The sequence below is a fragment of the Patagioenas fasciata genome, chromosome 1 (assembly GCF_037038585.1).
Source record: "Patagioenas fasciata isolate bPatFas1 chromosome 1, bPatFas1.hap1, whole genome shotgun sequence".
Lineage (NCBI taxonomy): Eukaryota > Metazoa > Chordata > Aves > Columbiformes > Columbidae > Patagioenas > Patagioenas fasciata.
Window position 1 is genome coordinate 201,797,976 of NC_092520.1, and position 27,836 is coordinate 201,825,811.

The window sequence follows — 27,836 nt, forward strand, 5'->3', positions numbered from 1 at the left end:
TTACAATGAAAGTCTCTGAAACCTTAAAGCTTTTTTTAGCTGAATATGCTCTGTCTTCCTTTAACAACATGCACAGAGTGACCATGGTGACCACAGCATAGACATCCAAGAGCTGATTCCTGCTAGAACATGAAAACATCCACGGAAAAGCTGTTGACTAAATATTATGAGGTGATTTTTTCTCTGAGCTGTGCTCAGGTAAACCTGAAACCAAATCCACATGTTTTAGGTGGGAGACTCCTGGTTCACACCACTTACAGTTTTGCATATTCAGGTGAAACAAGAAGAGAAAATACCCCTCCCTGGTTTGTGTGTAGGGGATGGGCTTCAGGCAACAGCTATTGTAGGGGCAATAATATCAGATGATCAGGCAACCCTACACAGTGCAAGATTTGACTGGGGAAATGAGACTTCAGAAATGTCCTTTTACTGCTTTATGCTTTGTCATTAAAACACTGGATACTTAAATACTTCGTCCCAGCTGGTTCAGGATACCCAGGATCTGCTCTTTGTCTTCCAAAGGTACGTGGCACCTTGAAGCAATGAGACAAAACAATTGTGTTGAAATTGCATTGTGAAGTTGCATTGTGAAGTTGCATTGTGTTTTGAAATATAATAATAAAAATGTTTGTGCAATCACACCAGAGTGATTAAGATACAAGCACAATCATTGTCTGAATACCAAAAAAAAAAGGTCACGTTTACACAAAATTCATCGTCTTCTATGTTGTGCAATTTTCTGTGCAATATTCATCTGCGTTGGAGTTTAAATATCTCTATTCACAGTGAAGGTGTCCTATTTAATACTATCTTCCCCCATCTGGTCTTTTTATTTTAGGCTGGAAAAAGACAATTGGTAAGCTGGGATTTGGACACAACCTGGGTGGATTTTGTCCAGTTTTACATCCAGATAGGAGGAGAAAGTTCTTCGTGCAATAAACCAGACAGCAGAGAAGAAGGTGTGCTACTGCAGTACAGCAATAACGGTGGCATCAACTGGCAGCTACTCGCAGAAATGTATTTCTCTGACTTTAGCAAACCCAGGTATAATTTTGGTCTAAATTAAATCCATACTGCATCAGTTCTTTAAAAAAAAAAAAAAAATTCTCAGTTTATGAAAACCTGGATAATAATTTCAAGTTATAATACTTAAAAGACATCATTATATGGAAACTTGTCCAGGCTACCACAGTAAACTCCTGTCACTAGGAAGGAAAAATCTAATGAAAACGGGCCTTAAAAAAACTGGAGTAAAACATAAAGTTTTCAATCACTCACCTCCCATGTGAAACATGACTAAAATGTTAATATGTGCAAAACATTAGCAACAAAATACAGAACTTGCCCAAAAGAGGTGCAGAAATCTGCCATTTCCTCTGACTGGTTTCAGATGTAATGCACATGTATTAATGTCACATACCACAAAAAGTCCTTTAAGGAAATATTTAAGGAGAAGAAACCATGTTCAGCATTTCAGATTCACTGTAAGATAGCTTGTCAGTGAAAAGTTGTCTGCATAGCTACTAACATTATTTCTATTATCTGTAGTTCCTGTCTTCCAATATGTAAATAATTCCCATCTTCCCATCTTGTCATTTTGTGTTGCAATGAACAATGTTTCCAGAAGAACTTTGTTTTCCCAAAGGTGATGAAGGCACTTGGAAGTATAAAACCATTGAGCTTTGTTTAGACTCTACTTCGTCAAAATTACGAGACATATCCAACAAAGGAGTTACATACTGAAACCTTCATCACTGGACCCTCCAATACACTATTTTTAGACAAAACATTTGCCCCTCTGAGAAAGCAACAGTGATGGTCCTTATTGAACATAGCTGTGTGCATTTATTTTTCTGCTGCTTCAAATGTGGTGCAGTTTTTATTTTCAAATTTGTTATTTTCCAAAACACAAATCTAGGTATCCTCTGGTAAAAAAGAGAGTTTCCTATAGCCCTGACCAATTCCTCCACCTCTCTCTGCCTAACCAGCAAGTGAAGCAGGGTCCGTGGTTCCAAATAACGTGATAAAAAGGGTACCGAAATAAATATATGTATAAATGCAGATATGTAAGGTGTCTGAAACAGGACTGAACAAGTAACTAATTATTATACTTTTCAACATAAACATATTTGAAACTTTAACTTTTACTGAACATCATTTTTGTAAGGTGTTTCCTAAATTGAACATAAAGCAAACTATCTGAGGAGACCTCAGGTTCTTTTATGAATATCCATACAGGAGGCCTGAAATATTTTTATCCACAGTGAAACTCTGCTACATAATCTATTGCATTTTAATAAAAGGATGCTATTGTCTACAAATAAGACCAACCAGCAGAACAGAATGAGAAATTCCTTTTGGCAGTGTATTTCACTGTTAGTTGCTGGCGCCAGAAGAATGTTAAAACTTGCTGAACATGAATCTGCTGAACAGTTTAATTCAAAGCTGAAGAGTTCAAATCAGTTCCTTATTCTGCTAGGCAATTTAGCAATAGAGAGCAAAAAAACGGCCATTGTATTAAGGAGTTTACATTCTTCCCAGACAAGAAGGACAAAGAAGGCTTCTTGATACACAGTGTATAAATAGGTATCCAGATATGCAGAGGATTTCTGAGGACTTCTACATGTAAGACAAATCCTGGCTTTCCTGCCTCTTTTCCCTGTTCAGTGGCATTTCTCCCATTTCTCTACAGACTGTGCTCCCTAAGGCTCTTCTGAATTTCTGTTCTTCAGGTTTGTCTATCTGGAGTTGCCGGCTGCAGCCAAGACACCTTGCACCAGGTTCCGCTGGTGGCAGCCCGTCTTTTCTGGAGAAGGGTATGACCAGTGGGCCATTGACGACATCATCATTTTGTCAGAGAAGCAGAAGCACATCATTCCCGTTGTTAATCCCACTTTACCACAGGTAAGAGCAGGCTGTGGGCATTCCCATGATGCAGGAACCATGATATCTGTTAGTAGACTTTCCTTTGAATATAGTTTTCTCTGAAAGTACTGGGTGTGTTTAAAGACGCAGCCGTAGCATTTGCAGCTGTAGCTCTCTTTGTGTGGTACTAACCTGTGTCTTATAAAACACCACACTCTTAATCTTCACGATAGAGGATGTAATTATGTTTCTCCTCAAAAAGTCAAGACATAAATCCTGGAAATTACAATTTTTGGAAAATTACAGAACATGCGAGTTGCAACATTTGAAAATGTATAGTTTTGGAAATTATTCTGAAGTTATACTGCAAAGTGATAGTACTTACTGTTGTTTTTCTTTTCATTTCTGACAGAACTTTTACGAAAAGCCAGCATTCGATTACCCCATGAACCAGCTGAGTGTATGGTTAATGCTGGCCAATGAAGGGATGGCCAAAAATGAAAGTTTCTGCTCTGCCACCCCCTCCGCCATGCTCTTTGGTAAATCAGATGGTGACCGGTTTGCAGTGACTCGAGACTTAACTCTGAAGCCTGGATATGTCTTACAGTTCAAGGTATTCCTTAAACATGAATCCCTGCAGAATATCAGTAAAACTGCCCTTAGTCAACACTTGAAAGATGTCACTGGGCCACAGTTCAGAACAAGGTGATAAATTATATAATTGCGTAAAAAGATGTGAAAAGCATAAGTATGAATTCATACAGCGTAAAATATCACGCTGCTTTCTAAAAGCATAGCCAAAACCTTGGTACAGGAGAGCTGTTTTACCCTTCTGGAGAAGTTTTAAGGCTTCTTGTTCTACATGTTTCGGAAGCGGATTGAAGTGACTGTCATTATATTCAAGTCAGTACTAGGAAATGCTAGTGCACTGTCAAGGGAAAAAGCATTTATCCCATCTGGGGCTCCATGACTACAGAAGCTCTGATGTGATTTGTGTACATTTTTTTGTATTTTAAACTATTTAAGGACTTATAAGCTGCTCTGTACTCCAGTGTGGGTTTTTTCTTATAATTTACTTTCATTGTGTCAATGAATACAGGCCCCAATTAGCATTCTCTTCTCTAAAAGACTTACAAAAATTTCAGTGGTCTGACAATACATCAGAATATGGGCTCCAAAGAAAGTGTATTTGCTTTGACAAGCTCTTGTTTCTGAACCCTAATCAAAATTTTATTGAGTTTATAATGAAATCCCATTGGTGAATTCTGGAGGTTGGTTGCAATGCAATTTTAATGAGCTCACCACAAATACATGGTCCTTACATAATTGGTGGATACAGACACTGAATAATTTACAAGTGGAATTATTAAAGAGATCAGATGTTTACAGGCAGCTTTTCAAATATATTTCCCACAGTTCTATAAATAGAAAAGTTGGTTAGAAATAATGGGATTTGTAAAATAATCTCATTTCATCTAAAAGTTATGCTAATGAAATGCTATAGAAACTGAGAGGTTGCAGTACAATTTCTGAGTAGTCCTCCTAGTTTTATATCTTAAACTGTCTAAAAATCAAAAATACTTCAATATATAAATATCTTTTTTATCCTGTAAAAGTTGCTGTTTACCTCTCGACCACTTCAGTGGCTAAGTATCCTTTCTGTTGGTTGGTTGACCAACAGCAATTCAAAAATGGCTTAGTCTAAAAAAGCAATACTTAAAAATATTAACTACACCTTCCATCTCTGAAAGCCTTGGCAATGTAGCATAAATATAGAAAACATTAACAATATGTATCAGAGAACAGTGAGTTTTTTATAAAGTCTGTTATTTAAGACCTGAATTTATAATCCTGTCTTTTTTGGAGAGCTTTTAAACTGACCAGCACATAAGTGTCTAAGTTCTATTTGCATGCTTTAATGTTAAACATATAGAATCATAGAATCATAGAATCATTTCAGTTGGAAGAGACCCTCAGGATCATCAAGTCCAACCATAACCTAAACTAACTCTGCTACTAAACCATGTCCCTAAGAACCTTGTCTAAATGCCTTTTAAACACCTCCAGGGATGGTAATTCCACCACTTCCCTGGGCAGCCTGTTCCAATGCCTGACAACCCTTTCCATTAATAATTTTTTCCTAATATCCAATCTAAACCTCCCCTGGCACAACTTGAGGCCATTTCCTCTTGTCCTATCACTTGTTATCTGAGAGAAGAGACCAACACCCTCCATGCTACAGCCTCCTGCCAGGTAGTTGTAGACAGTGATAAGGTTTCCACTCAGCCTCCTTTTCTCCAGGCTAAACAAACCCAGCTCCCTCAAGCCCTCCTCATAAGTCTTGTGGTCCAGACCCCTCACCAGCTTTGTCATCCTTCTCTGCACTCCCTCTAATACCTCAATGTCTTTCCTGTAGTGAGGGGCCCAAAACTGAACACAGTATTCAAGGTGCTACATCACCAGCACTGAGTACAGTGGCACAATCACCTCTCTAGTCCTGCTGGCCACACTATTCCTGATGCAAACCAGGATGATGTTGGCCTTTTTGGCCACCTGGACACACTGCTGGCTCGTATTCAGGTGGCTGTCAATCAATGGTGAAATGCTTTCCTGAGTTCCTCAAATTTCCATTTTAAATAGCTGCCTGGAATAATTTTGCATTGATAAACTCAAAGACAGTAATTTGTCAAAAATATTTCATTTTACATGAATGATTTTGTTTTACATTTTACATTTTACAGCTCAAGTAGAATTTCTGCAATAAAATAATGAAAACTAATATTTCTCTGATTGCTTGAAAAATGAAGCTGAAAACTTCAAATCAGCAGTTGATTTTTGTCTTTGTTAAATTCGCATTTCACATTTTAATATGCATTTTTCTACTTCATCCAATTTTGTTTTATTTTGGGGGCCCAAACAGCACCAGCAGCTCCCAGACATCATTCCTGCCAGGTCAATGATGAGGCTGCGGTCAGGGCTCACGGCCCAGAGCAGGGGACATCTGCAAATCAGGCTGATCCCCTGGGCACATTGGGTGGACTGCAGATGTGGTCGATCTCGGAGGACACAGCTCTTCCTGCTCCTCTCAGGCACGAAGGTGCCGGGGTACAGTTTGCTGTTTGTGGCCTGTAATGCACCAGGACCTTCAAAAAGTTCTTTTCACCTTTCAGTGTGCTCAACCCAGTAATTTTAATGAAGGGATAGTGGGAATTTTTAATGAGAAATGTCTTATTTATGTAGGAAACAGACTCTAAGCATCAGTCACTGTTTGCCAGCAGGGTTCAGAGCAAATGTTCAGAGTGCCAAGCCTCCCAAACCGAAGTCACAGGTAGCTTGCAGCCAATAAATATCAGTTACAGTGCAGGTTTCTTCAGATCGTATCTACTGCTCTGCTTTTTTGCAGCTGAACATCGGTTGCACCAACCAGTACAGCAGCTCTGCTCCCGTTCTGCTTCAGTACTCGCACGATGCTGGGCTCTTCTGGTCGCTCGTGAAGGAGGGCTGCTACCCTGCATCTCCGGGCACAAAGGGATGTGAGGGAAGCTCCCGGGAGCTCAGCGAGCCGACCATATATCACACAGGAGACTTTGAGGATTGGACAAGAATTACTATTGTTATCCCCAGATCGCTTGCAGCCAGGTACTGTCCATTGTAAGCCACCGATGCTACTGGTACCCATCAGTTAGCTGCCTCTTCTTTGATGTTACAGGAGGAAAAAAGTTCCAAGATGTAAATAAAAACAATCTTAAAATTTGGTAGATCTAGGAAAAATATACTGGAAGAAGCTTTCCATTTTAAAAGTGCCAGAAGAGTCCATAAAATTAAATTACAAACTAACAAAAAAGGAACCCAGAACATTTTAATTTTATGTCAATCTCTTCATCATGGTGCTGTCTGTCTTTATGCATATGAGTTAGGTCAGAGGCACCAGCAAGAAAGTGATAAGTCTCTTGAATCAAATAAGCTATTTCAACAGGATTAATATTATAAACAGTCATCACTGAGCAAAGAAACCCTGCCAGGGTATTTGAGCTGCTGTGTAATGTGCTGTGTCACTGAAGGGGGCTGGGACAGCCGAAGTCAAAGGAGGGACGAATGATGGGTGTCTTCATCTGTGAACATGACCTCAGCATTGGGTTAACACAAGCAAGAAAACATCAGATGGTCAAAGTCACAAATACGCCATAAAATTCAGAGGCTTTTCTCAGTCCTACATGGATTGGCGGAAGTTTCTCCCTCCCCTTGCTCACTTTCTTACACCATCCACAAATCACTCTGGTCTGATTTGCTGCCTGCACCAAGCACTGCCAGCGCAGCTGTGCCCCCAGCCCCTGGCTGTCCCCTGGCTGTCCCCTGGCTGTCCCCTCTCTGCCTCCTGCCTCTCTGCCCCTGGCAACCACTCCAGTGCTGCACCTGGATTTCGTCTCCATCCTCCTGCCACGGGCTCCTCATCGTCCAGCCCCAGCACTGATTTTGAGTATGTGGCAAATTGTGTGGGAGGGGAGCCGGTGCCTTTGCTGCAAGGAGCTGAAATAGCAACACGTACCATAACAAGTTTGTCTTTTCTTCAGTAATTAGCCAATAAAAGCAGGTGCCAAATTGCACAGATCTGACACCAGCTAATTTGATTTACCCAAAACAAGCAGTGCAGAATCAATAGCAGCAATCTGTTTGGCATTATGTTCAGTAATGTGATCAGGAATAAGAAGCTCATGCTAAACATTAAAAATGTAAGTATTGCAAATACAATGAGGGTCTCAGCATTGTGGGTCACTTTGGAAATCATGGTTCATGGGTTCTGTGGAAAGCATCTGGTGTGATCAGTTGGTACAAAGCACTAGCAGAATGATCGTCTACCTGCCAAATCTCAGTGCATAGCAGAAAAAAAAGCAATAGGTTTATTACAAGTAGGATCTTATTTAATCCAATGGATTGGCAATGAGATGTTAAATTGGTTCCCTCCTCTGGTGCTCCTATAAAATGATTTGACTAAAAGTTAAAGACTGAAAGTTAAAAGCCAAAGTATTTTTTCTTGAACAAATTTCCTGTGCCATGAGTCAGCTGGAGTAACTTAGTGTAGACTCACCAAAGTCCCCAGAGCAGTTTCAGTTACACAAGCTGAGGATTAGATCACCGTTTTCCAGGAATTTCATGTTATCATCCACGAACAAAAATTTTGTATTTCTGTTTACATGTCCTGTCGGATTCATTATTTGTCATTATTTTTGTAAAGTGGATGATTTTTCTTGTATCCAAATTACTTGAAAGTTTTCTGCTCAGAATTAGATGATCCTGTAATAAAGTCTGCATCACTGCCATTACTGAGTTATTTTCACAAGTACCATAAGACATGGAGTTCTGGGATTTCAAAATGTAATCAGTAGTTCGAGTTGAACTGAGGAGTGAAAGGCATCTTCAGAGTCACATCTAATCATTCACTCTTATTCACAAGACCATCTATCTGTTCTTTGCATCACACTAGTGGATATGGCCCAGAGAAACCAAGATACATTAAAAAAAAAAAAAAAGAAAAAAATATCTGTAGGTGAAGATGCACAAAATGTAGGATGTCAGAAATACTTCCTAGGCATCCATTTGCATGTTATTTGCAAAAGGCTAACTTAGCAAAACCTCCTTTCAAACAAAGAGCACATAAAATACGCAGTGGGTATTGAAGCTGGGAATAGCAATATTGTGCCTTTTGCTGTTGTTTCTCTACAGTAAGACTCGATTCCGCTGGATCCAGGAGAGCAGCTCCCACAAGAGCGTGCCTCCCTTCGGCTTAGATGGCGTTTACATTTCTGAGCCTTGCCCCAATTACTGCAGCGGTCATGGGGACTGCGTCTCGGGGGTCTGCTTCTGCGACCTGGGCTACACAGGTAAGACCTTTTTAGGTGGGATTACAGCAAGCACTGGCCGAGTTAAAGCTGTAAATCTAGCATCTTGATTTTCCTCTCCAGTATTCTGGAAAAATATATGATGACATAAATTTTATGGGCTGCCAGCAAGAATCTTTTCATTTTGTTAAATAAAATTCAGTGCAGGCCAAACAGAGCAGCTGAAGGCAGTGGACAATGGTGATATTTCTGGCAACCACAATCTTTGAACATCACCATCTGTAGGAATGGGGAAAGGATGGGTGATAAAAGAGAAAACAAAACAAAATATTATAAACTAAAAAGTCTGTTTAAAAGCCTTTGGATCATCTTCAAAAGAATTGCTGCTGGTTTTTAGTCCCCTGGCCATCAGATGGCATGGGACCAGGAGGGAACATATGCTCTGACAAGCCGTTCTGTGGAAAATTCTGCTCACTTGTGGTTTCAGGGGCTTTTATGCTGAAACACACATACACACACACACACACACACACAAAGAATAACAGTGATTGACACAACCAGTTGCCCACTGCACTCTTTTCAACCCTCTGTACCAACAAAGCAATAAGCTAACATCATTTGTACTATTTGTTTAAAACAAAATAAAAGTATACTATTTTTCTGTTTACATAAAATGCCTTATCAACACAAAGTGTGGCTGTTTTTCATCTAGTGAAATAAGCCATCTTAGAGTTTAGAGGAAGAAGGATTATTCTGCCTACAAAAATTTATAAAGAGGACACAAAAAGGTACATCCTGTCATCAGGGCATTTTTTTTGAAAAGCCTGGTACTTTCTCACGTGTGGATGCAACAGAACTGTCTGCCAGTGTACTGTATCTGACCTTTATTGCTTCAGCAGTTTCACCAAAATATCTCCTATATTTTTTCTTTCTTGAAGCATCGCATGGAACCTGTGTGTCTAATGTGCCTAATCACAGTGAGATGTTCGACAGGTTTGAGAGGAAGCTAAGCCCTCTCTGGTACAAGATAACAGGAGGTCAGGTTGGGACAGGCTGTGGTGTGCTCAGCGACGGAAAATCTCTGTACTTCAATGGACCTGGCAAAAGGGAGGCGAGGACTGTTCCCCTGGATACCACAAATATCAGGTCAATCCTTAGTTCTGCTTCTCACAATTGTCTGTCTATTCATGTTGTCTCTGCTCCACTATTACAAGTGTAGATGTGAGTAGGTGCGAAATGTTCTTCTGGTAATCGCAACTTGTATAAGAAATCTTAAAGCCAGAGAAATTACTCTTTTGTTCATTCTGGTGTACTACATCATTTTCTTGAGATGGAAAACTTGGGTTAGAAATGAAATGGAATAGCAGCATAGCGAATACTAACTGTTTATCTTTCTGAGGAGATGGTTTGCATTGTATTCTAAAAGGACAGGCAGAAGATGTGGTCTTGAGACTGCACAAAACCTAGGAGTCTGCCTGTAGCTGGACAGAAAAACTCACTTTCCACTGTCTGCATTGAACTGCAGGCACACCAGTGGTGTAGCAATGAGCTCTTGTTTACTTGCCAGATGTTGTGATTTAGTCGTTTGCCAGAAGCGCAAAAAAATGAAATGTGAATTGTTTCTGAATAGTCAAAGGTTAACAAGCCTTCACCTCTCTCCTTGTTACCACCAAATCCTGCTCTGCTGGTAGCAATTACCCTTTCTCTCTCAAATTGTCTAATTGATTAATGTAATTAGGATAAACAAAGGGCTGTTAATTCTAACCATTATTTAGCCTGGAGTTTGCTGCTGCTTTGTCCAGTCTCATGAGGGATAATGCACCTGAAAACTTGCCCACCCTACAGTTATATCAATTAGCTTCATAAAAGGTATTTCTCATGACAATTTCTCATCCAAGAGTAAGTAATGCTGTGATTCGCTGGCTTGTTTAATTTCTGTGATCATTTGGCAAAGATGGGCCACCAGTTACTGCTGCCACCCTCCAGCTCAGACACGTGGTGCTGCTTGGGCCAGTACAGGTGTTGTGGTTTTGGGGACATCCTTAGCTGCTTCCCAGCATAGTACCAGCTGCCTTTCCTCTGTCCCCTGCATGTCTGACAAACACAGGAATTATTTACATAATTATGTATATTGCTTAATAATTAATTAATTGTTTGACAAATACACTTTGGACAAGTACATGTTCGCATTGGAACTCTGAGAAGATCTTAGCACTTCTCTTCTGTTCCACCGTCTTTTTAAATCTCATGTCTTTAATCCTGTGAAGCATAATATTGGGAGTAGCCACATCATCAAGAAGTCCATGTTCAAACGGATTTTTTGAGTTACTCCTTCTTTCCCTGAGAAATCTTTTTTATAAAAGAAAAGAATTTTCCTTAGCTTTAGGATTACTTTGAAACCATTTCTAATGCCAGATATTCATATTTATAGCTTTCCATTTTTACAGAGTTTGAACCACTTAAAAAGCCAAAATAAGTTTTAAAATACTGAGCAATGTTCTTTCTTGACTTTCTAAATCTACCACTATTTCTGTTTTGCCTGAGAACATGGTTATTTGATGACTCAAAAACTGCCCCAAGAATGTAAATGGCCAGAGGAACACCTGATAAGAACAACTAAGATCCCTCTTCTGAACACATGCTCACCAATTGAGCTGCTCTTCTACTGAGACTGATCATTCTGTCAAAATAAACAGGCATTGCTTGCTAGACGGAACAAAAGCAGCGGTCGTCTCAAACACAAATGGGACTTGTATCGATTTTTCAGTTCCTTCAGCCACACCTGTGCTCAGGGGTAGGATCCATGTCATGTAGCTTGACTAGAACATGGACTCATTGAATTACAGCAATTACCCCAGGCTGCTTTTATGCTCAAATGAAAGAAATTGCTACTTCAAAAGGACAATGCAACTCATCTTAAAATAGAGATAGTTAAAGCCAGTGGTATGTTTTCTGGAAGCAGGTACTTTTGCCATTAATTATAAGGGAACCTGGGTTGATCATGTAAGATTTAGGCATTCACTCTTTGGACACCTTGCTTAGAACAGGTGCATCACACTTAGATGCTTGAGACGATCGGTAACACTAACTGGGTCATTTTTTCCTAGAAGCAAATGCAGATGAAGTTTGTGAGAATGTGAAGGGTTAACTAAAAAACCCATACCCTAAAAAGATAATTCCTCAGACTCTAATTTTTTTCTGTTATTGGAGCTAAAATTAATGTCACTTGAAAGAGGCGATTAGAGGGAAGCACTTCTTCCCATTTTGATATTACTTTTTGCATTCAGTAGTGCTTTCCATAGGATTTAGTTATTTTATTAGGGGTCATCCTAGCCCCTGTACAGTTATCTTTTATTTGTGTGGGGGTTTTTTGGTTAGAATGTTTTGGTTACTGCGTAAACAGCAGGAAAATATGCCTTGAAAGACATACCATTAGATATGTGGATTGAGAGTAAATAGGAAGGCTGACACTCCTGCAGTAGATTTTAAAGCTTCTTATTTTTCAGGTTAATAGTGTTTTCCCAGACCTTTTAAGATCTTGTTTCATTAAATCAGGCATGGAAGAGCAAAAAATTGAAAACTATTGCAAGACATTAAAGTTTTATTTTCATTCTGAACTCCCGCAGATCTACCCAAGCTTATTCCCTATCATCTCACTTCAGTTACAGCTTTTTGAATGTGAAGTGTAAATTTTATGTAAGGGATGTGAAGGATTTTTGTTCTTTTTTGTAAGAAGGACAGAGACCATTTTCCCCCTCACCCTTCTCTTCCCAGAGGAGCGGGGTCCATGGGGGCTCAGTGCTCCTGGCTCACTCTGCTCCAGGGGGGTTGAGATTTGCCAGCCTGAGGTGCACAGTGCTGCTCAGGGAAACAGCGCAACAGGGCACTGCTGAGCTCAGGTTTCGTGCTAAGAGCATTTAAAACTAAAGCTTGCTCCCTGAAGACCATGATCACAAAACAGCACTCGATGTTTAGCATGTATATTAAGTTCTATCATAATTTTAGCTTTGTTTGCCCTATTGTCTCCCTATTCCGTTATATGATGGACTACACTTTTTTTCACACATATTAGCAGAATGTCCCATAGCACTGAGAGAGTTGTAACTGTCAAAATTCATTTCACCCAGACCATTTTTTGCCCTACGCTTCAGAAACACCCTGGAGTCTCTCCATCCCTTCCCTTTTGCATGGCCCAGTGCTCCAAAGGCACAATTTCACCAGCAATATTTCCATCCTCCTGACTGACAATAAGATACTTGGATGCATTTTGGCTAGTGATGAGCTACTGCCTCCCATTTTGATGGTCTATCCCTTATGACACTCTTCACTATCTGTTCAGTGAGAGCATTTGCACACAGTGCCTACCTGGCAGCCAGATAAAAATCACAGAATATATATATTTTATCCAAGCAGTGACATCTGGCTTGTTAGCTGCCTTGGCTCCTGTCTGCGTTACAGACTCCACTGCTAATGACTGTGCAACCATCCCAGAGAGCTGTGCTGGGTCAAGAGTTTGCAGATCAGATGGGCTGATTCACCCTTCTGCAGAAAGGGTGTTTTTTTGTCTTTTGTTTCTGCTTTTTACTGATCTTTACATTTGGCAGACATAAAAGAGTGTCACATCATAGAACTGTAAATCTTTTCACCTTTGAGACCACTGTCTAGTGTTTTATTGCCTGAATACTGTGTCAGAAAACAGAGCTGCAGCAAACAATAAGACCTACCTGGCTAAACAACGTAATACTGTCAGCCTGTCTGTTCTTGAGCTATCAATGGGGTTGTATTATGAATAAGACTGATGGGTATGTTCTGGCTTGTCCTAGTCCCTATAGGTATATAAAACATCTCAAGTAGGAGATACCAATTTCTTTAACAGAATCAGAGTACAGCTGGTTTTTGAATTGGAAGAGGATCATGATATTGTGTATGATGCAGTTTGTGAGGGAAATTGGAGTCCTATCTGCATCATAGTGGCTCTGGCTTGTTTGTGATTTTACTGACATCACTACAAATTAGGATCAAATCCCCTAAAGTGAAAAGAGTTATCCTAGTGGGGAATTATTTGGGTGACAAATCAAGCCTTGTCTCTTCACACAGAGACACAAATTCATCTTGAAACTTAGTATTTAAAATAAAGAGGTTATCTACAAGCAGTAGAATTAATGAAGCCTGGCTTCCTTTAGATTTGTATTCCCTTTTTTCCCCAAAAAACCTCTGCTTGTCAATGACCCCATCTCTCCCTATGTGCTTTATAAGGACACTTCCAGCACAAGGGACAAGGAGTTGCTTCCCAAAAACATCACATAAGCACATACTCCGATAGCCATAACAGGCAGGCATCAAAAACTGGCTAGGAAACCAGGAGGAAAACGGCATCACCAGCATTCAGCATGCAAAAGCTCAGTGTGGGGACAAGTTCAGGTTCCCTCCTCAGTTCAGGCGCTGTTTTGGGTATGTAATGCAGACAACCTGTGAAGAAGGCGCAGGTGAGGGGGCAGTGGCATTATCATTATCTCTATGTTCTTTACATTGGTTGTGACCAGTTAAGAGTCAGATAAATCTGAGAGACATGCATTCGAATGTGATGAGTGAGCTGCAGGACATTAATTAAAACAAATTGCTGTAATACAGCACAATAGTACATATCTAAGAGGAAATGTAAACTACTCTGATATCACAAAGTCACAATTTAAAATATCAGTTCAGCAAGGGCATTAGAACATCACTGTAGATTGGGAAAAACATTTACCATATTTTAGAGCAAAAGGATGGGATGACTATTAATTCAAATATAGCTAGATAGGCATGTTCCAGGCTTAGCCAAAGTTCTGTCAATAAAACCAGTGGCATTGTCTCAAAGGGACGTTGCAGCTTTAGAATGTTCGCAGAAAAAGCTTATGGGAAAAATCTAGGACTTGGGAAAACTTTCATGCGGAGAAACAGATGAGAAGATTGCCACGGTTTACCACAGAAAGGAGGAGGAGAAGGTAGGGAAGTGATAAAAGCACTGACTACACCGAAGGTTGCAAGAAAAGTAGATCAAGAACATTTTTTTTCCCCTCTCATGACATGAGAACAAAACGATATTTGATGAAATCAAAATGTATAGGTTCAAAATCAAAGGGCCTAATTCACAAAATGTCTCATGAAATCTTTTCACTGAAAATTGTTTACATCAATAATTTAAGGACCAAAAATGGATTGGTGGTTTAGGGAGGATAGAATAATTTTACTAAAACTATAATATTGTATTTTAAAGCTTAAACCAATTTTCAGGTAAAAGAGGTCAAGGTAGGATCTGACATAAGGAACATATTTGCCTGCTTTGGAGTTTTTGCGTATTTGTGTGAAATAAAGAACTGCTAAAATCTGCTACTCAGTCCAGCAAACATTTATTAGACACAAGATCAATAAACCACATCACTTCCTTCTGTCTTGGGTCCTCCATGGTGTCTTATGGCAATGCTTGATTTCACTGGGAACATTAACTGATCAATAAGCCTGGAATAATGACCTAACTAAAAATGCCACATCAGTCAAGAAAGTTGAATTATCCTGACTGATCTTATGCTATCAGATCATAATTACACTTTTACGCTGATTTTTTTTTGAACAGGCTAGTTCAATTTTATGTACAAATTGGAAGCAAGGCAATTGGTAACTCCTGCAACAGACCAAGAGCCAGGAATGAAGGTAAAGCCTCTTTTCCTTATAATAAAGTTTTTGTATTTTGAGTCTTCTACAACGTTTTCGCCTTTTACTGCCTTAACAAAATCAAAAAGATTGTTTTATTTTTAATATAAATAGATTACCTCTTCAGTTTCTTTAAACATTGCAGAAAACTATTTACTTTTGTTCTGCTTTTGTATTCAAACTTATCTCCACCGAACCTAATGGTGACCTATCAGTAGGAGTAACTTTGTTGGAACTGTGATGGTTTAAGACAATATTTACAAGAGGTGTAATAGCTTTTCTTGTGGAAAAAAAAAAAAAAAAAGGTAAATTTACAAGTACACAGGACTTTCTCCAGAGCTGAAATAAAAGAAATAAAATTCATGTTCAGGATAAAGTGGGCAATTTCCATTTCTGATGTGAAAAGAGTTGTGTGCCTGAAATCTTGTTCAGCTTCTCAACTGCACCGGTGGATCTAATAGAAGTTTGCTTTCCAACCCAATCTCATGCACGATTTACTTGGAATGCAAAATTAAAAAGCTACAGCTGTAAATATATTTAGACTAAAGAAATTCATCTCTCCCAGCTGTGTTCCCTCTTATTTTACTCACATGCTTTAGAGTTTTGGGGGCAGGGGGCTGGCATTTGCATTTGAGAAGGACCGGCAGAGTTTTGGAAGCAGATTTCCCATGTAAAGTTGCCTAGTTGTATGAAGACAGATCACTGACATCTGGTAGATGAGAAAACCTCATTTTCCTCTCAGTATAAATCATTTACCATCAGCGGACTGTTTCCTGATGCATGGCACTTACATTGACGCTGACTCAGAACTGTCACCTTTCACCATAGGCTGAAACCTGAGGGCTTGATTCTCATTTGGACCAGTAAGGCACAAGAAAATCCATTTTCTTTTCATTTACCCAGTATGAAAGAGTTTTAAGAGAAGAAATATACATTAGTGTTTCTTTCTTGTATTATTCCCTGTGATGAGCTCTCAAGTTACTTCATAATTCTGCTATGCCCTAGTATTTGCTACACTATGTGTAAGATATGAAGACTATTTAAGATCATCTAAATGTTATGATTCTGTGAGCTTATGCAAGTAGCATGAGCAGTGTGAACTATCCATATTGGGAGCACAACTATCAGAATTACAACTTAGTATCCCACACAAACTGCAAGGATATCCAGTATGAAATAAACACTGACTATATTCAGAAAAATCACATTTTTCCTACAGTTTCAGTGGTACAATCACTAGTTTCACTGAGGTTGTATTGATAAAAGATTTGATCCTTTGAGTTTGGTGAAGAGAAACAAGATAACATGTGGTATCTGATGAGTCCATGTCATCTTTGCAGAAGGACTTTGTTCACAAAATGCCTCTGGAGCAGGAGGTGCTAACAGGGTAACAGAGACACCAAAAGTTCCATGCACTGGATGGGGTTGGCAGCTCCCGAGTACAGGCTGAAGAGTTGCCCTCATTTGCTCTGTACAGTCAGACTAACTGCCTTCCTTAATTTTAAACACAGGGCTTGTCGTTCAATACACAAATGATAATGGGATCACCTGGCATTTGCTGCGAGAACTGGACTTCATGTCATACCTGGAACCACAGGTTGTTTCCATTGACTTACCTCGGGAGGCCAAAACCCCTGCCACTGCTTTCCGCTGGTGGCAGCCACAACACGGTAAGGAACGCCATCCTAAAAATTCATTAAGCAACTTTACACAACCTGCATGACAATGCTTCTTGGTAAGGAGATGTTCTGCAGAAACCTCAGCTTACCAAAAATACAGCATGGTGAAGAGTGTGGGTGCTGTAAGAGCATGTGTAGGCTTTCCCCAGTCACACTGCAGTCATGATTTTCTTTTATAGCACCAAGCAAAAGAGTGGGTTTAAGAGTAAAATTGTTTAAGAGCTAAATTTGAACCAAAGATCCTGAGAGATAACAGAGGGGATGATAAAATAATATGACACAGAAAAGCCTAAATAAGATCAGCAGATTTACCTGAGTATAGAGTGACCTGGGATGCAAAATGGCTTACACATTTTATCTCACTTCTTCTTTGTTTTGGAAGAGGAGGCATAACTTGGCTCAGAATCTGCCTACCTGGTGGATCCCATCTCACTATTTTAATATCTCCAAACTTCAAAACAGGACCCCCATCCCCTGCTATTTCTGGTGTCCCAGCACCCTGCTCCCTGGCCTTCTGCTTCACCTCCAAAGCCTGCTCAGCCACATCCCACATCCTCAGCTGAAAGTAAAACCCTGGTGCTGACTGATACCTACAGGCACTATGAGAGCTCCCACCTCGCACAGGAGCACGTTGCCACTATTAAAAGTGTCTTGATTAAGTGTCTCGCCTTTGTGCAAGGCAGCAGCTCTTGAATCCCTGCAGGAAATATAAAGTGATGTTCAGAAATATGGCAAAGTACATTTAACATCAGCTCCCCAGGGAGAAAAGCACACAGCTTACACTCAGGCAATTATGGCATGCAGCTTCTTGGATACCATTTATCATCTTGATGGCTGATTTTTATTCGCCCATTTTCTTACAATGTATGTGCTGGAGTTAATTGTCCTCACTAGGCAAGAGAGTCGACAAGGCAAGAGGGATGTGATTTAGTTAAGAAGCCAGTTCATTTGGGAAAAATGCTGGCCAGCAACTGGTGCACCCCAGACCGTTGTTCTGCCACGATTGCTTGCACTGGCAAGTGATGCAATGTCAGACCTCTTGCTCCCTACCTGTGTCCTGCCCATGGTCGCTTGGTCTGGGCACACCTGGATGACATCTGTCCCTGCTGAGAGCAGTCACTCTAACACCACCTGAGGTCAGTCCTGTGGCTCCCAGTAAGATTGAGAATTTATGACTGGAGCTGGAAATACCGTCTTCCATACCAGTGCCCATAGGCGACAACGACTCCTCATTACAGATATTATCTCCTCCATAGATTGTCCTCAGTCTGCTATAATTCAGTGCAGAGTGGCCATATCAGCTCTGACCTACGTTCCTCACAGTGGCAAGACAAAAGTCCTGGCACATTGCTGTGAGTTCATAATTTATTGTGAAGAGTTTCCTTCTTCTGTAAGGGCAGTGACTGTACAGCAAGATGGCATTTTCAGCATGCCAGTAGAAAGGTAAATTGAAATGAAGGCTGGAGATGATGCTGAACTGACATGCCTGTAGGCTGGAAAGCAAGAGAAGAGAGGTTTCCAGCAAGGAGAAGGTGAAGAGCACTTCTATCATCTATATCAAGAGCCTTCAGCATTTTCCTCTGTGTACTATTCTCTTCCATACAATAGATAGATACTTTGGGAACTAGACAGAGAACTTTCCGATTTAGCTGTGGAGACTGGCAAGGAAGCTGTGAGCCATAAAATGAAAATCCCCAATCTAGAAGCTCAGGGTGTGTCTCCTTCAGACACAGGGAGAGCATCTGATGACAAAAGCACTGAAGCTTGAGAAATGAAGCAGGAAATACCTGTGTTTATCTGAAATAGATACGTACTCTAGAGTCCAGACTCATCCTTGAGCCATGTTTTAGTCTTGTTTAACAGTGCTCAGTCTACGTGACTGAACACTGCTCACTGGATGAACACAGGATGTGAGCATAAAAAAGAACTACCAGGGACTCCACTAACCTGCCCGTTCTGTTTTTTATAGGGAAGCATTCAGCTCAGTGGGCTTTGGACGATGTCCTTATAGGGATGAATGACAGCTCTCAGACTGGCTTCCAGGATAAATTTGATGGAACCGTGGATTTACAAGCAAGCTGGTACAGAATACAAGGAGGTCAAGTAGACATTGACTGCCTGTCTATGGATACAGCTCTGATGTTCAGTGAAAACATTGGTATGTGTCACCAAACATTGCTGCATGTGTATGTGCATGTTTTAAAAATGGTGTATGGGTCAAGTTCTTACAAGATAGGAGGTATGCACAAATTCAAGTATGTCATAATCTGCAGGGAAGAGAATGCTGAAAAAAAGGTGAAAATACAGATAACAAATTTGAACTATAGTACTGAAAGCAGATGCATAAGATATATTTTTTTCTTTTGTTCTCTTCTCTATAGGAAAACCTCGCTATGCTGAGACTTGGGACTTCCATGTATCAGCCTCCACTTTCTTGCAATTTGAGCTGAGCATGGGTTGCAGCAAGCCATACAGCAATTCCCATAGCATTCACCTGCAGTATTCTTTGAACAACGGGAGAGACTGGCACCTGGTGACAGAGGAGTGTGTCCCTCCGACCATTGGCTGTCAGCACTACACTGAGAGCTCCATCTACACTTCAGAAAGATTTCAAAACTGGAAGAGAATTACAGTCTACCTCCCACCCGCCACCAAGTGAGCACTGCTCTTCTGGGTGTTTAGCATGCTATAGATTTTGCTGATCTAATTTGAGTAAACATCCCCCAGCTTGGGAATTTTCTGCATGTCTTTTAAATTATTAAATGTGTGTGGTCACGCCATCAGAATTTTAAATATTGCTTTGAAATATTTCATCAGATATAATGTGAACTGTAGGAACTTAAGGAAGTAACAATTTTGGATGAGCGAATTCTTAAGTCTTGCCTATAATCTGTGACAGCAAGAACCAGAATGCTAAAGCAAGCTTTTCTAACATTTACCCAATCAGAAGCAAGAATTAATGCCCTGACCCACCCTTTCCTATAAAAGTATTTTCTGTCATTGCATATAAGTTGTCATCCAGCCATTAGGGATGTTAGTCATGGCATTCAGCAAGTCAAAACGCATGTTACTAGATGTGCCACCTCCACCCTTTTGACCAGGAGGAGAGTTCTGCCTGCCTCCTCGTGATATCACATTGTTGTAAATGGATGTGGCAGATATGCTGGCACCCGTCTCTCTGAATAAAGCCATGCTCTAGTTTAGAAATAACAGATGATGATAATAATATTGCTTACCATTATTCTGAATAGTTCTGTAATTCTTCAGAGCAACCTATGCATTACTTCTGTAAATTTTACCATCCAGAAAATACAGTGGTAAAGATGAACATACAGTAAATAAGCTGGCACTAGGGTTCACATCTTGGTTTCTAATTCCATAGTTCTCTTCAAAGGACCATGCATCTTCTTCTAAAAAATACTCTTCACACATATAATGATACCCTGATCCTGTCAGTCTGAGTGCATTCTCTGTGCATTGTTCCAGGATCAGCTCCACAGCACATTTCCTGCCTGAACAAAGCCAAGATGAACTAACCCGTGGCATCTTGACAGATTTTTTTCCAAAATACTTTCCTCATCTGAGGATGACAAGGCAGTCATCAATTACAAGAGTGTGTATGCATGTACCTGTGTGTACATACAGAGTCATACACTGTTATACATTTATGTACAAATATATGTAATCATTTTTTCTTTATACGACAGTATAAATGAACTTTACTGAAGCAATTGTATTGTGTTAACTCTGCTACCAACACAGGGAGCTGTTGAATGCTGATGTAGCTAACAGCTTCTGCTCAACTACTTTGCTGACCAGGGAGAGTCACAGCAATGTTGACTTTCTTGGTTTTCACTTTGGGCACCTCCCTTTAGAGTCTCAAAACCAACCTGAGAAATTAAAACATCCAGGTTCAACTGGAATACTAATCTTTTCCAAATACAGACAGTCATGGTTATAATTTTGCTTTTCTTCTCCTGAAGCCTATGGGATCTTCTTTAATATTTAGCACTTTGTGGAGCAGACATTTTGAAGTCTGAAATACATTTATTCTGTTTTTTCCAGTTCTCCCAGAACACGGTTCAGATGGATTCAGTACAACTATGCTTCTGGTGTTGATTCTTGGGCTATTGATAATGTGGTCCTGGCTACAGGGTGCCCCTGGATGTGCTCAGGCCACGGCATCTGTGATGCAGGTCGTTGTGTGTAAGTAGCAACCTGTTAAACCTGCTTCAGAGAAATGAAGTTGTGTTTTACCTAGGGTAACACCTTTTCCTTCCAATTTGTTGCTAGGTGTGACAGAGGCTTTGGTGGTCCATACTGTGTCCCTGTCATTCCTCTGCCGTCTGTCCTGAAGGATGATTTCAATGGTAACTTGCATCCAGACCTTTGGCCTGAGGTTTACGGTGCTGAGAGGGGAAACCTGAATGGTGACACCATCAAGTCTGGAACAGCTCTCATTTTTAAAGGGGTCAGAGATTACTTACATTGAAAAAAAAAAAAAAGAATTAAAACCAGTAGAGTTAAAAACAGAAAGTAAATTTTTGTTGTTTCTTCCCATATGTTTATGTCGAAGTTAAGCTAGAATTTGACATTTTCTTTTTTTTTTTTCTTTTCCCACCCTAAATATGCTCCATGTTTGTTGCAGTTGTTTTTTATGAACAATTGGGTTTCATCTGTTAATTGACTATTGTTTCCATTTGTGGTTTAAATTCTTCCTTAACGACCAAAGGAAAACAATGAACCTCTGCGGCTGAGACTCTTGAGGCCAAGTGGGTGATTTAGAAATATGGTACACATTACAATCAATTGAGTTTGTGTCTTGAAATCCCCTGATTGACTTTTGAGTAATTTGAATAACACAAATTAGTCAGCACTGTTGTCTGTGTAGTCAATGTTTAATGTAGTTAGCCTGTGTTTTACTTAATTCTGACATTTTGAAGCTTTCTAGCTCTTTACAGATTTTTTTTTTTTTTTTTTTTTTTTTTTGCTAATTACAGGTTAAAAAGATGCCAGGAAACACATTTTCTGAACATCTCAGTTCTTCAACAAAACACATAAAGACTTTTGTTCACATAAGCACACAAATTTTAAGCTCACACATGAGTCTTTGTTTGACACTGTGAACTCAGGTGCCTCAAAAAAGCAAAGTTTAATAATGTTTGTTGCAGAAATCTCTTTAGAAATATTTCTTTGCAAAACCTTGACTCCAGTTCAACCTCTTTAGACCATTTAAATCACAAATCACAGGATGTGAATTGTCTAAAACTTGGATTGGTTGTTCCTGCAGGTTTTTCCCCTGCGGGAACGGGTCTGAGAAAGAGGGAAGCTCTGAGAGGTGGTTTGCCAGATCTCTGCAGAACCGGGACCAGCTCTGGCCCCAGGATCCACACAACATTGAGCTCATCTATAGAGATGAACAGGACCTTAGGGGTCACTATGAGGTTTCCTGTCTGCTCCCTTTCCTTACTGCTCTAGGTCAAGAGGTTTACCCAGAAGAGAATATTTGTACAAAATATTTTTTGAGGCACAGAAAAGAGCTCCTAGAGAGGAGTCTTCCTGCCTGGAAATTAGGGTGCTTAGCTACTAAACAATTTTCCCAAAAAATGAATATACTAGCTTGGACTCAAGTCTGAGTAAGTCAATGCTTGCAGATCGGATCATATTCCAGTGGTTCAGAGCACGAACTGAATGAACTGAACGAACTGAACCTTTGTTTGTACCTGATCATGTAGCTGTACCTCTGGCGGTGACACACACCCATACCTAGCCCATTCCACTACTGTGGCTCACTTTGCCAAGGCCATCACTGTCCCCATTTTCTGCCTGAGAGAAGGTGTGGGACAGAGAACTGCTTCTCTTGCTGCCACTGGCAGTCAGTAACAGACAACATCCAGACAACAGTAAGCTGTACAACATCTTTGATAATGGGAATTGAGAATCACACCATATATTCTGTATTTGCAGGAAGGACTGAGAATGCTTGTTTCAAGAGATCTAGACTGCACTAATACCGTCTACATCCAGTTTTCATTTAAATTTATTGCCAAAGGTAAGATCACTGTTTATTTCCTATCACTTCCTCTGGGTTTATTCATACATAGTAACATCACAGAAAATAATACAGGTCTATAGTTTCAACTTCAGTGTACATGATGGTCAGTTTAGGGTACATAATATGGGAACTTGTTTGAGGTTCTGCATCATCCCTACCTTGCTACCAGCCTACATGGCCGTCTGTGCAGTAAAAGAGTAAACTGCATTAAAAAGTCTTACCATTTGGCTTCCTAGTAGGTATTGTAGAGATGACTAAATCCCCATAATTCTATTTAATAGTGTATGAAGAACAGTCAGATTTTGCAAGCCAAGTTTACAAGTTGGTGTAACAAGCTAGAGACCGTTTCTCTAGTACAAGCACATTCAAACCAATGATTCAGTCTTACCCCACTCTAAGCTGCTGCCATCGCGAGTCTTGCAAAATAATTGTATATCAGGCAGGGGTGACACGGTGAAGATCCACTAACCTGGATAAGTGTTTGAGTCACTCCCATGCAGTCTCAGAAGTTTTTCCCAGCATTGCTTGTAGAACCAGTTCTTCAAGGCTGAACTCTCAAAATGCAAAAACCCCTTTCCCTTCGGTGGAAGATGCTCATAGCTTCTTCAGGAAGCTCAGCACTCTGGAACTGGACCCTACCTGACCCGCCATTTGCCCAAGGACAGTACAAAAATAGGTTTGAACCACCTCTTTCTTCCTACATAAGTATCTTAGCCAAATTTCTGTATGGGCAAGTAAAATTGTAGCTCATTCTGAATTAAGTTTGATTCTCTTTAATAGGCATTTAATCATATCTATTTGGCTACGTATTTCTACTTTTAAGTACTTTACAGAAAAGTGAGAAAACAATAGCAGCCATAAATATAACATGCCCCAAAACAACATGCCCAATACTTCATGTTTAAAAGCATAATCTTTGTGAAGACTTCTTTTACAAAACTATGTCTTGGAAATATTTCTACATATGATACTTGGCAAAATATTTAAAAATATTATGAGTAAAAATATAACTCTGAAAGGTAGCAATAGCTCAAGACTTGATTTTGATACTTGACCCATAAGAGGTAAAGCAGTTAAACTCCAGGATAAATCTTTTCCCATTAAATCCATATGGCTTGCTAGCCCTAGGCTTGGAATCAGGACTTACTCCCAACAAGCTCCTTAATGCTGAATGCAAATCAATATAGCTGAGCACATCTCAGCTATAAGCACTAAGAGCAGTGTGCTGATAACTGTTAATTGCCACAAATGCACTGAAATCCTCTCCTGACTGCAAATGTCTCCTTGCTCTGTTCCACATGTGGTTATTCAATATAGACTTTGTGCTGGAGCAGAGTGGAGCAGGAGTGTGCACATCAGTCACTTTGGCTTCAGCAGATTTGGTTAATTTAAGAGCAGAACATTGGAGAAACTTGCTCAGTAACACATAGTGAGGCAGGGATGAAAAACTGTCCCTTAGTCCTCTTCTGCTGCAAGTTCCTGCCCTTGGAGTGAGTTTTTGGGCACATGCCATTACTGTGCCACACTATGAAGGGAGTGGAGACAGTACATTCGAGTGAGAACTGAGGTCAGAAATACTATCGTTCAGACACTGATTTTCCTCGTCAGCAAGTCAGGTACAGGCTAAAAATACACCTGGGACTGAGCTTGTGCAGGGTAACCAGCATCAAGCTCAAGTGCTGGGCTCTAATCAGCATATGTTAATACACAGATCTGTATAGAGCCTTTATTGAATCTTTAAAGCTTTAGGTGAAAAAAAGGAGGAACTGGTAGTCAGAAAATATAAATTTTACTCTCAATTCCAACGCTGATTTTTAGTCCCAGGATAAAGCACAGAGTATTTCATTGTTGTTGTTGTAGTGTGTTGTTAAAACACGCTAATAAAGACCCTCAGCACTTTACATCAGTTATATGAGTTCTGGGGATGAATATGCTCACATCAGTCTCTGCAGCTGGAGCCATGGACTATACATTTGTGAGGATAAAGACTGTGTCTTTATCTGCAGGTGGTACAGATGGTGATGATAATGTCTGGTACCTGGGAACAACAAGCAGATAAATACTGAATTACTGAAACATGTCTGTGTTAGAAAGAGCTGGTGTGTTTTAATCTAAAAAATTCTAACATTGAGATAGTTCCTCATCCAAGTAAATTAATTGCGACAGTACATACAATGAACAGCAATGTAAATATAGCCCCTAATTCATTAGCATTTTGCAGATAGACAAGCAAGTGAAAGCACAGGAAGATGTACATGTATAATACACATATAACCTCTCAAGAGTTTACATTGCTTGTTGTTAAAGCAAGCCCATACTCTGTAATACATGTCAAAGTAACCTAATTTTATTTACACTCAAAGAAGTGTTCTTGAGCTAGTGCTTTTTAAAACCAGATTATAATGAACATAAATGCATGTCGTCTCTGCTCCAGGCACCCCCGAGAGGTCTCATTCCATCCTCCTGCAATATTCTGTCAACGGTGGCATCACTTGGCACCTGATAGATGAGTTTTACTTCACACAGACTACGGATGTCCTCTTTATTAACGTTCCTCTGCCCTACACAGCCCAAAGCAATGCAACACGGTTCAGGCTCTGGCAACCCTACAACAATGGTAAGGAACAGACATCCACGGGACTCCAGGTCCACACTTGCATGGCTCAGCACCTGCAAGAGGCTAGATTTTTGAACTCAAGAAGAATAACTCAACAATATATCTTGTTTCCTAATATTTCAAATTTTTCAATTAAAATTATCACAACATTATGTTTACTGTTCTTACAAAGCTGCTGTATTCTTTAAAGTGAAAGGACCTTAACCTAATATCCCTTGGCTGTGCACAGAATACCAGCTTTGGTCCTGGGGTGACTGAGAGATCAAGCGACACGGATAAAGTTCACTTCACTCGGGTTCTTCTCATTATTTTTAACGCATCTGATTCCAGTTTACACTGAGGCCCCATTACAATGCCGCAATTATACAAAAGTGTCACAAGTGTAAATGGGAAATGGGCCTACCTTGCTCAGAATTAACTGGGCATTAAAAACCCATTTAGAAAGAGTATGTAGTGAGCAGTTCATCTTTTTATTAAATTGTAAGGGACTGTACAAAACCACAAGAGGAACCCAGGTCACTCCTCATTACAGATGTGCCAGCTGAAGAAAACTCTCCTCTGCTCTCACTTACTCTGAGCACATCTCTTAGCAGGACCTGACATTAAGGGCTCTAAAGAATTCCAGTGATCATTTAGGCACAGTGATACAGCAAAGATTTATTCCATGCTGGCAAATGCCTAGCACACCTCTAATAAAAAGCAAATTCAAACCTGGTCTTAAGAACCCAGTTCCAGTTCACTATTCTGCTGGGTCCTGCCTAAAAGACTTAACTTTTCATCCAGACATTATTCTTAAGCAGGAATTTCTTCTAAATGAAGCCACTTAACTTTCTCTCATCAAGGTTTTTAGATAGATGAAAAAACATTACACAAGAGATCTGGCAATGGTGCTCCTTCCTCTCCAGTTTGAAAGCATCAATTTTGCAACACATTTGAATTCATAATCCATTGAAGAGAAGGTCACTCAGAGTTTCCTTGTCACTCAAAGAGCTCCTGCCAGGCAAACACAGGCTGCTGAGTGCAAGGAAAAAGGTGTAGAATTAAATCATCATTTTAGGCTGTTTGGGCTCTACAGCAACTGCTCATTTAGATGATTCGTAATTAAAGAATACATTGATGTTAGAATTCCTAAGCAAATGTGATTTAAACAGAAGATACTTGATCAACACAGGTTTTTCACTCTTTGGTTCACTGTGACTTCTGTAAATTTTAGAGGAATGGAAGTTAATTCTGTAGGGTCAGACTGCAGAGCAGTACAGGGACCATTTTCATGGAAAATGAAAACAGTGAAGTCACGCCTTTAGCACCCTCTTCTCAACATAATCCATAAATACTGGCTACTATTCTGCTTTCTAATAACAGGAGTATCAGGTCTTAATAGGAATGTTCCCCTTTTCTTTGTAGGCAAAAAAGAAGAAATCTGGATTATCGATGACTTCATTATTGATGGAAATAACCTAAAGAATCCCATGATCCTTTTGGATACATTTGACTTTGGTCCCAAAGAGGACAACTGGTTTTTCTATCCTGGTGGAAACATTGGGCTTTATTGCCCATATTCATCTAAAGGAGCTCCGTAAGCATAGCAGCTATAAATTAGGAAAAAAGTGACTGTGGAATAAACTGAGTCTAAAGTACCTTTTTTTTTTTTTTTTTTTTTTACAGGGAAGAAGATTCAGCTATGGTATTTGTTTCAAATGAAGTTGGAGAACACTCCATTACAACAAGGGACCTCAGTGTAAATGAAAACACTATAATCCAATTTGAGGTACTTGTCCTCAGGAAGTTTTTTTGCCTTTTGATTGGAGAGTTCTGTTCTTTCAGGGCCTGCTCTTTGGTGTATTCTCCCAGCTGTTATGATTGCCAAGTAGAGAAGCCTGTCTAATTTTCCATGTAATTCCTTCGACATTACTTTCCCTCATGTGGGTATACCATGAAGCTTTTAGCACACAGAGAAGGGAAATTTCTGCCTCAAAATATTCTGTTTTCTTGCCTAAATTACTACTTTGTCCATGCATATATACTTGCACTGATAGTATTAAAGTCCATGTTCTACCAGTGGGAGAATCACCACTGGCAGATGACATGAG

At 39.9% G+C, this 27,836-nt stretch overlaps 1 protein-coding gene across 3 annotated transcripts in view; it reads left to right on the forward strand.

Moving 5' to 3' along the window:
- RELN (reelin) overlaps positions 1–27,836 on the forward strand; it is a 290,971-nt gene that overhangs the window by 215,931 nt on the left and 47,204 nt on the right. For all 3 annotated transcript variants that reach the window (XM_065835677.2, XM_071803445.1, XM_065835657.2), the window contains exons 25-40: positions 839–1,044; positions 2,733–2,904; positions 3,278–3,478; positions 6,269–6,504; positions 8,587–8,744; positions 9,641–9,848; positions 15,319–15,395; positions 16,907–17,065; positions 19,044–19,232; positions 19,456–19,729; positions 21,140–21,280; positions 21,368–21,545; positions 23,042–23,126; positions 25,564–25,746; positions 27,151–27,322; positions 27,412–27,514. In XM_065835677.2, the coding sequence (XP_065691749.2) occupies positions 839–1,044; positions 2,733–2,904; positions 3,278–3,478; positions 6,269–6,504; positions 8,587–8,744; positions 9,641–9,848; positions 15,319–15,395; positions 16,907–17,065; positions 19,044–19,232; positions 19,456–19,729; positions 21,140–21,280; positions 21,368–21,545; positions 23,042–23,126; positions 25,564–25,746; positions 27,151–27,322; positions 27,412–27,514 (2,742 nt within the window). The remainder of the gene's footprint in view (positions 1–838; positions 1,045–2,732; positions 2,905–3,277; positions 3,479–6,268; positions 6,505–8,586; positions 8,745–9,640; positions 9,849–15,318; positions 15,396–16,906; positions 17,066–19,043; positions 19,233–19,455; positions 19,730–21,139; positions 21,281–21,367; positions 21,546–23,041; positions 23,127–25,563; positions 25,747–27,150; positions 27,323–27,411; positions 27,515–27,836) is intronic.